The following is a 13,591-nucleotide window of genomic DNA, read 5'->3' as shown; positions in this document are numbered from 1 at the left end:
TACCTCGCAAACGCGGGAGACAGCGACAAAGTATAATAAAAAATAAATAAATAATCAATGTTTTTTGCTGTTTCATTCAATATGTCTCCAGTTATCTTTATATGAACAAGATTGCCATTTTGCCATTTACCAGTAAGTGACTTAAGATTTACTTTCCTACATCTCGTCGTGTGAATGCATTAATAAAACATAATGAAGTCTAACCTGTAACAGAGAGCCATAATTCCAGCTTCATGAAGGGTCTTCGGTGGTGGTTCCTTGCCACTGGGGTTCTTGATGACCACACTTGCTGCACCATGCATGTCTGCATGAACATAAATATCACGAGGGTGCAAATGGCGCTTTACAAGCATTTCATTCATCTGGCTGTCTCTACCTGCAATGACTGTGATGAATACAAAAAGAATTAGAAGAGAAAAAAAACATGGCAGACTAGGAATTCATTCATATTTCTCTCATAAATCCTTCAACCACAAAAAATTTCTGCATTCTAAATTTTATCTAAAATTTGGAACTAGCAAGGAAATCTCACTACAGATATTATCCTCTTCTTAGGCTAGGGCTGGGGTGCTGCATGTGTGTATGTAACTTAGATGAGAAGGGAGAGATAGGTTGTATGTTTAAAATAGAGGAACCTGGATATCTGTTCTGTCTCTCAGCGAGACAAAGCTAAAGCTGAAGGGAATGAATGGTTTGGGATTGTCTTAGGGGTAAAGTCATGGGTTAGTGTGAGGATTAGAGCTAAGGAAGGGGTAACAGTGCTGATGGAGGGGGAATTATGGGAATGTGCAAAAGAGTGTACAGAAATGAATTCCAGACTGATGTGGGTAGAGTTCTGAGTGGATTACAAGAGGTGGTAGTCATGTGTAATTCCACTTGACATATCTAAGGATTTTAACGGGGTGTGGCATCGGGGTCTCATCTCTAAGCTCCCCTCTTTTAGCTTCCCTCCCTCACTTTGCTCCTTTGTATCTAACTTCCTCTCCTGCAGCTCTATCTCTGTGGTTGTTGATGGATCAGCCTCTCCCTTTTCTCCTTCAACAGTGGTGTCCCTCAAGGTCCTGTCCCCTACACTTTTTCTCCTTTTTTTAGACAATTTCCTCTCCTCCACAAATAATCCAATGCACTGATGTGCTGAAGACTCAACACTGCATTCATCCACATCCTTCAATTCTACTCCCCCTTTCTTCACTCGATCTGCATCTTGTTTTGACATAGCCTCCTCAATAAACTCAAAATTGGACAGGATATCTCAGTGGGGTACACAAAATCTGAAGTTTAATGCCTGCAAGACCAAGTTTCTACCCCTCTCTATTGAAAACTCCTTGCAACCCTAGCCTCTCCTTTGACAGTTCTGTAATTCCATCTCTTGACTTAATGAACATACTTGGCATTACTGTAACATCCACTCTTTCTTGGAAACCCCACATTACAGGAATATCTAAGTCTGCTTCTAAAAAACTGGATGTCCTGTTTAGATGTTGAAAATTCTCTTTTGAACAGTTGCTCCATTCATGCAAGGGATTGATTCTCCCTTGTATGGTACTGCTTTCATATTTGGGGTGGTTCTAGCACTGCATCTGTACTTGATAGAGTTGAGTTAAAAGTGATCCAACCAATAAATTGTCCCTTGCTAACTTCCAAACTTGACCCCCTTGTTCTATGCTGCAATGTTGGCTCACTTTCCCTCTTTATAGGTATTACTTTGGTCTTTTCTCCTGAGAGCTGGCTGCTTGTGTGCACACACTACTACCTAGACCACACAATACTCAGCAAGCTACTGCATCACATGATAATTGTGTGGTGGTCTTTTCTCCTGAGAGCTCGCTGCTTGTGTGCACACACTACTAGCTAGACCACGCAATACTCAGCAAGCTACTGCATCACATGATAACTGTGTGGCCATCAGCAACTCAAGGGTTGGCCGTTTTGATACCTGCTTCTTTCCCAACACGTTGGAGCTCTGGAACTCTCAACCCTTTCATGTCTTTCCCAATAACTATGACCTAGCACATTTCATAAGACAGGTTTTCCACTTTTTCAAAAATTGTAAATACTTCCCCTTGTCTTTTCTTTTTCTTTTTCATAATGCTCTTTATTTCCATTAAGGCCTGGCCTTGATGTGGACTTTTGTCCATGACTAGATCCTTCAACATAAGAGAAAAGGATTAGTGCTTATACAGCTAGAAATGAAAGGAATAAGGAAGACAAGCAAGTGTTCTGAAATATGTGTAAATGTGTAAGCAGTTTTGATGCAAGAGACTGATAAGTGATTTGAACACAAAAAAACGGGCAGTTGAGGATATATCAGGAGGCATGGAGTATCCAATGCTGTGAAGAAAATAGTGAACAGCTTGTGGAAGTATATGCTAAAAAATCAATGATGATGGGGAATCCTAAGTCTAAAAAGAAGGAAATGCACATGTATACAATGGTAACCAAGGGTAATGGAAAGTGAGCATCATTGGATTTTGCAATAATAGACAGGCATGCAAAAGATAGATTTCAGGATGTGAATGTGCTGAGAGAGGTAGCTGGTGGAATGTTTGATCATTACTTGGTGGTTAAAAGTTAGCAAACTTGGAAAAGAGGCCCGTGTGAAGAGCTATAATAGTTACTGAGTGCAGAATGGCAAATTCTGAAGCTAAACCAAGACAAGGGAGTGGGTAAGGAATGCGAGGTATTTAGGGAAGCAATGCTTGCATATGCAAGAAAAATGTGTGGCATGTGGAAGGTTGGCAGGAGAAAACAAATGGTGACTGGTGGGATGAATATCATGTTGCTAGAGAAAAAAAAAGGTGTATGGGTATTACTTGCTATGAAGGAGTGCAAGTGAATGGTAGATATACAACTGAAAGAAGCATGAGGTCAAGAGGTAAGTACAGGGGATGAAAAGTGGGCAAATGAGAGTTTGGGTAAGCATGTGTCATCATCTTCTTGGAGAATCACAAAATATTTTAGAAGGTGGTTAAGTGTCAAAAAAAATGGGAGAGCAAGTGGAAATATTGCTAAAGGGGGCAGCTGGGTAAGTTGCAGCAAACAGCAATGAGGTGCAAAGGAGAGAGTGTAAGTACTTTGTAAGATTGCTGTATGTGTTTGATGAAAGATGGCAGTTGTGAGTTGTAATGGATGTATTGGTATGCAAAACAATAGACTCATGGCAAGTGGTCTGGTGAAAAGAGAAGTGGTGGTAAAAGTCTTGCATAAGATCAAGTGTGGCAAATTGACTAAAGCGAATAGGAATGCATTTGAATTTCTTAAGAAGATTGTGTTGTTGATTGGCTTTTCTTACAATTTTCAGTGCATGTACGGCTTGTAATGAAATGCCTTAGGATTGGCAGAATCCCTGTATAGTGCCACTTTATTAGGGTAAGGGAGACAAATGTAAATGTTCAAAATACAGATATATAAGTTTGTTAAATGAACCTGATAGGTTGCATGAGTGATAACTGAAAGGGTGGTTGCAAGTAGAGACCTTCAGACTGTGGGGGAACAATGTGCATTCAGAAGAGATATATGACATATAGATCAGTATGAGTATTATAAATAATTAATGAAACAGAAGTAACACAGACGCAGCATTCATGGATCTGAAGAAAGCATGTTGTGAATATATGAATGGGAAGGAAAGCTGCCTGAAGTAGTGAAGAATTTTCAAGATAGTAAGGCATTTGAGCAAGCAGGAACAGAGGAGGGTTCTATGTGATGGGGGATGTAAGGAAAGGGCATGTGATGTCAGGCTGTTTACTTGCTTATGGAAGGGGTGGTGAGGGAGGTGTGAATGCAAGGATCATGGTGGAAGGAGCAGGTGTCTCAGTTGTTATTTACTGTTGACATGGTACTGTTGGCAGAACTGAGCGCAATACTGTAGATGATGGTATCTGAGTTTGGAAAAAAGTGTGATAAGAGTATACTAAGAGGAAATGTGAATAAAAGCAAGGTCATTAGGTTTAGCAGTGAAGTGAGATAATATATTTGAATTGTGAGTCTGAATAAAGAGAACTAGGAGGAAGTAGAGTATTTTGATACTTGGAAGTAGAAATGGCAGCGACTGGAAGCCATAGGGTGGATAAGGGGGTAAAGGTATTGGGTGCATTGAAGAAAGTGTGGAAAGAGAGGTCACTATCTTCAAAGGCATGGATGAGTACAATGGCAGCATTTATTTGCCTTCCAAGGAAACAGGTACTGGGGACACTAAAATCAAACCAACAGTAACAGAACATGGATCAGAACAAGAACTGTAAAGAACAATGTAAGGTGATGTGGACCTATGTTTATGTATATCTGTTGTTCCAACCATTGTTCCTTAAAGATGACATATTTCTCTATATTCAGTACTTCTTTAGTTGATCATCCACAGTGTGAACTTAAATGACTTCCATCAATAATTTCTGAAATACATAATTTTTCCCTGGGTGTGTGCTAATGTAGCAAACTATTGCAACCGTAAAATAATCTATTATGTGATTATCCGTAATAACCAAGACTTAACATGGACTACTTCGTAAAAAACAAACTGGGGATGTTCCTACTTTATATTGCTGTCAAGCAATGTTGATTATTGTAATTACTGTTTGTGTATGAAGTATGAGTGTTACTATCTTATTCTAGTGATAAATAAGAATCATCAAATGATTTGAGCTTACACTTATATGTATATATATTTCATTCATCATTTCATTACACTTAATCGCCATTTCCCAAGTCAGTGAGGTAGCACCAGGAAACAGATGAAGAATGGCCCATCCACTCATATACACATACATACACATAAATGCCCATACATGCACATTTACATACATACACATATCATCATATACACATATACATACATGTACAAGTATACACAGGTATACCCACAAATATACATACATATACATATCATCACATACACATAAACATACATATACAGACATGTACATGTATACACAGGTACATATTCATACTCGCCTTCACCCATTCCTAGTGCCACCACGACCCACAGAAAACAGCATCACTACCCCCTGCCCCATCAAGTTTGCACCCGGAAAACAAACAAAAAAGGCCACTCGTTCACATTCATTTTCTAGCTGTCATATGCAATGCACCAAAATCACATCTTCCTATCCACATCCAGGCCCCATATACCACTCCCTGGTTCAGTCCACTGACAGCATGCTGACCCTGGTATTCCACATCATTCCAACTCACTCTATTCCTTGCATGCCTCGCACCCTCCTGTATGTTCAAGTTCCAATTGCTCAAAAGCTTTTTCACTCCAACCTTCCACCTCCAATTTGGTCTCCAACTTCTTGTTCCCTGCACCTCTTTGTCATTCATTCACTCCATATGTCCAAACCATTTCAACACACCCTTTTCTGCTCTCTCAAACACACTCTTTTTATTTCCACACATCTCTCTTGTCCTTTCATTACTTACTTGATCAAACCACCTCACACCACATATTGTCCCCAAACATTTCATTTTCAATACATCCACCCTCCTCGATACAACCTTATCTATAGCCCATGCCTCGTAACCAAATAACATTGTTGGAACTGCTATACTTTCAAACATACTCATTTTTGCTCTCCGAGATAATGTTCTCTCCCACACATTCTTCATTGCTCCCAGAACCTTCGCACCCTCCCCTACCCTGTAGCTCACTTCCACTTCCATAGTTCCATTCGCTGCTAAGTCCACTCCCAGATATCTGAAACATTTCACTTCCTCCAATTTTTCTCCATTCAAACTTACATCCCAATTGACCTGTCCCTCAACCCTACTAAACCTTGCTCTTATTCACATATACTCTAAACTTTCTCCTTTCACACACTTTACCAAACTCAGTCACCAACTTCTGCAGTTTCTCACTCGAATCAGCCACTAGAGCTATATCATCGGCGAACAACTGACTCACTTCCCAGGCCTTCCCATCCTCAACAGACTGCATACTTGGCCCTCTCTCCAAAACTCTTGCATTTACCTCCCTAACAATCCCATCCATAAGCAAATTAAAAAAACCATGGGGACATCACACTCCCCTGCTGCAGACTGACATTCGCTGGGAACCAATGACTCTCCTCTCTTCCTACTCATACACATGCCTTGCATCCTTGGTAAAAACTTTTCACTGATTCTAGCAACTTACCTCCCACACCATATACTTGTAAGACCTTCCACAAAGCATTTCTATCATCCCTATCACATACCTTCTCCAGATCCATAAATGCTACATACAAATCCATCTGCTTTTCTAAGTATTTCTCACATACATTCTTCAAAGCAAACATCTGATCTACACATCCTCTACCACTTCAAAAACCACACTTCTCATCCCCAGTCTGATGGTCTGTACATGCCTTCACCCTCTCAATCAATATCCTCTGATATAATTTCCCAGGAATACTCAAAAAACTTAATTCTCTGTAGTTTGAACACTTACCTCTATCCCCATTGCCTTTGTACAATGGCACTATGCATGCATTCTACCAATCCTCAGGCACTTCACTATGATCCATACATATATTAAATATCTTTACCAACCAAACAAAAACACAATCATCCTCTTTTTTAATGAATTCTATTGCAATACCATCCAAACCTGCCACTTTGCAGCATTTCATCTTCTACAAAGCTTTCACTACCTCCTCTCTTAACCAAACCATTCTCCCTGACCAAATCACTTTGCATACCACCCCAACCAAAGCACCTAATATCTGCCAATCTATCAAATACATTAAACAAACCTTCAAAATACTCACTCCATCTTCTCACTTCATCAATACCTGTTGTTTGCTCCCCACTTGCCCCTTCACCAATGTTCCCATTTGTTCTCTCGTCTCACAATTATTTACCTCCTTCCAAAACATCTTTTTATTCTCCTTAAAGTGTAATGATACTCTCTCTCACCCCAACTCTCATTTACCCTCTTTTTCAATCCTTGCACCTTTTTCTTGAACTTTTGCCAATTTCTTTTGTACATTTCCCAGTCACTTGCACTCCTTCCTTGCAGGTATCATCCAAATGCCTCTCTTTTCTCTTTCACTAACAACTTTACTTCTTCATCCCACCACTCACTACCCTTTCTAATCTGCCCACGTCCCATCTTTCTCATCCCAAAAGCATCACTGCTTCCCTAAATACATCCCATTCCTCACCCACTCCTCTCATCATTTGCTCTCATCTTTTGCCATTCTACACTCAATCTCTCCTGGTACTTCCTCACACAAGTCTCCTTTCCAAGCTCACTTACTCTCACACCTCTCTTCTCCCCAACATTCTCTCTCCTTTTTAAAACCTCTACAAATCTTTACTTTTGACTCTTTTTAAACCAGGTATTCCCAATCACCAGTCTTTTTTCAGCACACAAATCCACAACGTCTTCACCATTTCCATTCACACTGCTGAATATCCCATGTACACCAATCATATACTCAACTACCAAATTACTCATCTTCGCATTTAAATTGCCCATCAATAATACCCAATCTTGTACACCAAAGAGGCAGGAGGGTAAAGAGGAAGTTGCAAGGGTTGAAAAAAAGGGCAAATGAGAGTTGGGGAGGGAGAGTATCATTAAACTTTAGCGAGAATAAAAAGATTTTTGGATGGAGGTAAATAACATAAGTAAGACAAGAGAACAAACGGGAACATTGGTGAATGAGGAAAGGGGGAAGTAATAACAGGTAGTGATGAAGTGAGGAGATTGAGTGATTAATTTGAATGTTTGTGAAATGTATTTGATGATAAGAGAGGCAGATGCAGGGCATTTTGGTTGGAGTGGTGTAAGAAGTGAAAGGGTCAGGGAGAATGGTTTGCTTAAGAGAAAAGAGGTAGTGAAAGTTTTGGGGAACATGGAATCCAGCAATCCCATCTTTCTCATCCCAAAAGCATCACTGCTTCCCTAAATACATCCCATTCCTCACCCACTCCTCTCATCATTTGCTCTCATCTTTTGCCATTCTACACTCAATCTCTCCTGGTACTTCCTCACACAAGTCTCCTTTCCAAGCTCACTTACTCTCACACCTCTCTTCTCCCCAACATTCTCTCTCCTTTTTAAAACCTCTACAAATCTTTACTTTTGACTCTTTTTAAACCAGGTATTCCCAATCACCAGTCTTTTTTCAGCACACAAATCCACAACGTCTTCACCATTTCCATTCACACTGCTGAATATCCCATGTACACCAATCATATACTCAACTACCAAATTACTCATCTTCGCATTTAAATTGCCCATCAATAATACCCAATCTTGTACACCAAAGAGGCAGGAGGGTAAAGAGGAAGTTGCAAGGGTTGAAAAAAAGGGCAAATGAGAGTTGGGGAGGGAGAGTATCATTAAACTTTAGCGAGAATAAAAAGATTTTTGGATGGAGGTAAATAACATAAGTAAGACAAGAGAACAAACGGGAACATTGGTGAATGAGGAAAGGGGGAAGTAATAACAGGTAGTGATGAAGTGAGGAGATTGAGTGATTAATTTGAATGTTTGTGAAATGTATTTGATGATAAGAGAGGCAGATGCAGGGCATTTTGGTTGGAGTGGTGTAAGAAGTGAAAGGGTCAGGGAGAATGGTTTGCTTAAGAGAAAAGAGGTAGTGAAAGTTTTGGGGAACATGGAATCCAGCAATCCCATCTTTCTCATCCCAAAAGCATCACTGCTTCCCTAAATACATCCCATTCCTCACCCACTCCTCTCATCATTTGCTCTCATCTTTTGCCATTCTACACTCAATCTCTCCTGGTACTTCCTCACACAAGTCTCCTTTCCAAGCTCACTTACTCTCACACCTCTCTTCTCCCCAACATTCTCTCTCCTTTTTAAAACCTCTACAAATCTTTACTTTTGACTCTTTTTAAACCAGGTATTCCCAATCACCAGTCTTTTTTCAGCACACAAATCCACAACGTCTTCACCATTTCCATTCACACTGCTGAATATCCCATGTACACCAATCATATACTCAACTACCAAATTACTCATCTTCGCATTTAAATTGCCCATCAATAATACCCAATCTTGTACACCAAAGAGGCAGGAGGGTAAAGAGGAAGTTGCAAGGGTTGAAAAAAAGGGCAAATGAGAGTTGGGGAGGGAGAGTATCATTAAACTTTAGCGAGAATAAAAAGATTTTTGGATGGAGGTAAATAACATAAGTAAGACAAGAGAACAAACGGGAACATTGGTGAATGAGGAAAGGGGGAAGTAATAACATGTAGTGATGAAGTGAGGAGATTGAGTGATTAATTTGAATGTTTGTGAAATGTATTTGATGATAAGAGAGGCAGATGCAGGGCATTTTGGTTGGAGTGGTGTAAGAAGTGAAAGGGTCAGGGAGAATGGTTTGCTTAAGAGAAAAGAGGTAGTGAAAGTTTTGGGGAACATGGAATCCAGCAAGGCAGTGGGGATGGATGGTACAGCAGTAGCATTTATTAAGAAGTGGTGACTGTGCTGTTGATTGGTTGGTAAAGATATTGAATGTATGTATGGATCATGGTGAAGTTCCTGAGGATTGGCAGAATGCATGCATAGTACCATTGTACAAGGCAAAGGGGATAAAGGTGAGTGTTCAAACTACAGAAGCATAAGTTTCTTGAGTATTCTTGGGAAACTGTATGGGAGGGTATTGACTGAGAGGGTGAAAGCATGTACAGAGCATCAGACTGGAGAAGAGCAGTGTGGTTTTAGAAGTGGTAGAGGATGTGTGGATCAGTTGATTGCTTTGAAGAATATGTGTGAGAAAATACTTAGAAAAACGAATTTTTATATAGCATTTATGTATCTGGAGGAGGCATATGATGGGGTTGATAGAGATGCTTTTTGGAAGGTCTTAAGAGTATATGGTGTGGGAGGTAAGCTGCTAGAAGCATTGAAAAGTTTTTACCAAGGATGTATGGCTTGTGTTTGAGTAGGAAGAGAGGAGAGTGATTGGTTCCCAGTAAAGGTCAGTCTGCAGCAGGGGAGTGTGATGTCCCCATGGTTGTTTAATTTGTTGTTGGATGGGGTGGTTTGGGAGGTAAATGCAAGAGTTTTGGAGACGGGTGAGTATGGAGTTTGCTGGGAATGAGCGGGCCTAGGAAGTGAGTCAGTTGTTGTTCGCTGATGATACAGCTCTACTGGCTGATTTGAGTGAGAAACTGCAGAAGTTGGTGACTGAGTTTTGAAAAGGGTGAAAGGAGAAAGTCAAGAGTATATGTGAATACGAGCAAAGTTATTACGTTCTGTAGGGTTGAGGGACAAGTTAATTGGGATGTAAGTTTGAATGGAGACAAACTGAAGGAAGTGGAATGTTTTAGATATCTGGGAGAGGGCTCAGCAGTGAACGGAACCATGGAAGTGGATGTGAGTCACATGATAGGGGAGAAGGCAAAGGTTCTGGGAGTGATGAAGAATGCGTGAAAACAGAGAATGCTACCTCAGAACACAAAATGGGGATGTTTGAAGGAACAGTAGTTCCAACAATATTATATGGTTACAAGGCATCGGATATAGATAGGATTGTATGAAGGAGGGTGGATGTGTGGTGTGAGGTGGTTTGTAAGTAATAAAAGGGTAAGACAGATGTGTGGAAATGAAAAGAGTGTGGTTGAGGGAGCAGAATATGGTGTGTTGAAATGGTATGGACATATGAAGAGAATGAGTTTGGGAAAGATTGACAAAGTGGTGGGAACAGGAAAGATTGACAAAGTGGTGGGAACAATGAGAAGTGGAAAACCAAATTGGAATGTAGAAGGATGGAGTGAAAAAGATTCTGAGCGATCAGGGCTTGAACATACAGGAGGATGAGAGGTGTGTAAAGAATAAAGTGAATTGGAACGATGTGGTATACCGGGGTCGACATGCTGTCAATAGACTGAATCAGGGCATGTGAAACATCTGGCATAAACCATAGAATGGTATTTAGTGCCTTGATGTGGATAAGGAGCTATGGTTTCAATGCATTACAGATGAAAACTAGAGACTGAGTGTGAACGAATGTGGCCTTTTTGTCTATTTTCCTGGTGCTGCCTTGATGAAGCAGAGGGTAGAAATGCATTTTCCTGTGGGGCAGGGTAGCACCAGGAATGGATCAAGGCAGGCAAGTATGAATAAGTATATGTGTGTATGTATGTGTATGTGTATGTATATGTGTTTTGATGATATTTGCTGGGAAGTAATGCAAATGACTGGGAGGTGTATATAAGAAAGCAGCAAGAGGCCAAGAGAAAGGTGCAAGAGTAGAAAAAGAGGGCAAATGAGAGTTGGGGTGAGAGAGTATCACTAAATTTTAGGGAGAATGAAAGGATGTTCTGGAAACAGGTAAATAACATGCATAAGACAAGAGAACAAAAGGGATTATTGGCGAAGTGAGCAAGTGGGGAAGTGATAACAGATAATGATGTAGTGAGAAGGAAATGGAGTGAGTATTTTGAAGGTTTGTCGAATGTGTTTGATGGTAGAGTGGCAGATAAAGAATGTTTTGGTCAGAATGGTGTACGAAGTGAAAGGGTCATGGAAATGATTTGGTGAAGAGAGAAGAAGTGAAAGCTTTACAGAAGATGAAATCTAGCAAGGTGGCAGGTTTGGATGGTATTGCAGTGGAATTCATCAAAAAAGGAGGTGATTGTGTTGCTGATTGGTTGGTAACGATATTCAATGTATGCATGGATCATGGTGAAGTGCCTGAGGATTAGTGGAATGCATGCATAGTGCCACTGTACAAAGGCAAAAGGGACAAAGGTGAGTGGTCAAGCTACAGAGGCATAAGTTTCTTGAGTATTTTTTTTAATATTCCTGCAAAATCACATGGAAGGGTATTGATTGGGAGGGAGAAGGCATGTACAGAGAATCTGGGAAAGAGCAGTGTGGTTTCTGAAGTGGTACATGATGTAAGGATTAAGTGTTTACTTTGAAGAATGTATGTGAGAAATACTTAAAAAACAAGTGGATTCATACACTTGAGAAGGATTTGATAGAGATGCTTTGTGGAAGGTTTAAGAGTATATGGTATGGGAGGTAAGTTTCTAGAAGCAGTGAAAAGTTTTTACCAAGGATGTAAAGCATGTGTACTAATAGGAAGAGAGGAAAGTGATTGGTTCTCAGTGAATGTTGGTCTGTGGCAGGGGTGTGTGATGTCCACATGGTCGGTTAATTTGTTTATGGAAGGGGTGGTTAGGGAGGTAAATGCAAGAGTTCTGGAGATAGGAGCAAGTATGCAGTCTATTGGGGAAGAGAGGGTCTGGAAAGTCAGTCAGTTGTTGTTTCCCACTGATACAGCTCTAGTGGCTGATTCTTGTGAGAAACTGCAGAGGTTGGTGAATGAGTTGGGAAAAGTGTGAAAGGAGAAAGTTGAAAGTAAAAGTGAATATGAGCAAGGTTATTAGGTTTAGTAGAGTTGAGGGACAAGTTAACTGGGATGTGAGTTTGAATGGAGAAAAAATGGAGGAAGTGAAGTAAAAATTTTTCATATCTGGGAGTAGACTTAGCAGCGGATGGAACCTTGGAACCAAAAGCATTTCACAGCGTGGGGTGGGGGGTCTGAGAGCGATGAAGAATGTATGGAAGGAGATCAAAAATGGGCATGTTTGAAGGAATAGTAGTTCCAACAATGTTATATGGTTGGGAGACATGAGCTTTAGATAGGGTTGTATGGAGGAGGGTGGATGTGTTGGAAAGAAAATGTTTGAGGACAATAAGTGATGTGAGGTGAATTGATTAAGTAAGTAATTTAAGGGTAAGAGAGATGTGTGGAAATAAAAAGAGTATGGTTGAGAGAGTAGAAGAAAGAGTGTGTTGAAATGGTCTGGACATATGTAAAGAATGAGAAAGGAAAAACTGACAAAGTGGATATATATGTCAGGGGTGGAGGGAACAAGAAGTGGGAGACCAAACTGGAGGTGGAAGGTGGAGTGAAAAAGATTTTGAGCGATCGGGGCCTGAACAAACAGGATGGTGAGAGGCATGCAAGAAATAGAGTGAATTGGAATGATGTTATACTGGGGTTGATGTGTTGTCAATGGACTATACCAAGGCATGTGAAGCATCTGGGATAAACCACGGAATGGTGAGTAGGGCCTGAATGTGGAAAGGGAGGTGTGGTTTCAGTGAATTACACATGACAGCTACAGACTGAGCTGTCATGTGTAATGCACCAAAATCAAAGTTCTCTATCGACATTCAGACCCCACAGAACCATGGAAGGTTCTGTGGCGCCTGGATGTGAATAGGGAGCTATGATTTCGGTACATATCTATCTATTTACTATATTCATTTATCTATTATACTAAGTCGCTGTCTCCCGCATTAGCGAGGTAGCACAAGGAAACAGATGAAAGAATGGCCCAACCCACCCACATACACATACCTATACATTTCAACGTATTTATTTATTCATTATATTTTGTCACTGTCTCCTGTGTTAGCAAGGTAGCACAAGGAAACAGACATATACATATATACACTTGTACATATACATACATGCTGCCTTCATCCACTCCCACCACCACCCTGTCACATATGATATGGCACCCCCTCCCCCTGCATGCGTGCCAGGTAGCGCTATGAAAAGACAACAAAGACCACATTCATTCACACTCAATCTCTAGCTGTCATGTGTAATGCATT

The 13,591-nt window shown here is 40.5% G+C and overlaps 1 protein-coding gene across 1 annotated transcript in view; it reads right to left on the bottom strand.

Annotated features, from left to right (window-relative positions):
• Clbn (Nuclear export mediator factor NEMF homolog Clbn) overlaps positions 1-13,591 on the bottom strand; it is a 908,728-nt gene that overhangs the window by 409,834 nt on the left and 485,303 nt on the right. The window contains exon 12 of the mRNA XM_071695085.1: positions 205-385. Within this exon, the coding sequence (XP_071551186.1) occupies positions 205-385 (181 nt within the window). The remainder of the gene's footprint in view (positions 1-204; positions 386-13,591) is intronic.

The sequence above is a fragment of the Panulirus ornatus genome, chromosome 1 (assembly GCF_036320965.1).
Source record: "Panulirus ornatus isolate Po-2019 chromosome 1, ASM3632096v1, whole genome shotgun sequence".
NCBI classification, from domain to species: Eukaryota; Metazoa; Arthropoda; class Malacostraca; order Decapoda; family Palinuridae; genus Panulirus; species Panulirus ornatus.
Note: the sequence above shows the minus strand (reverse complement) of the source record. Positions and strands in the feature narration are given on the sequence as shown.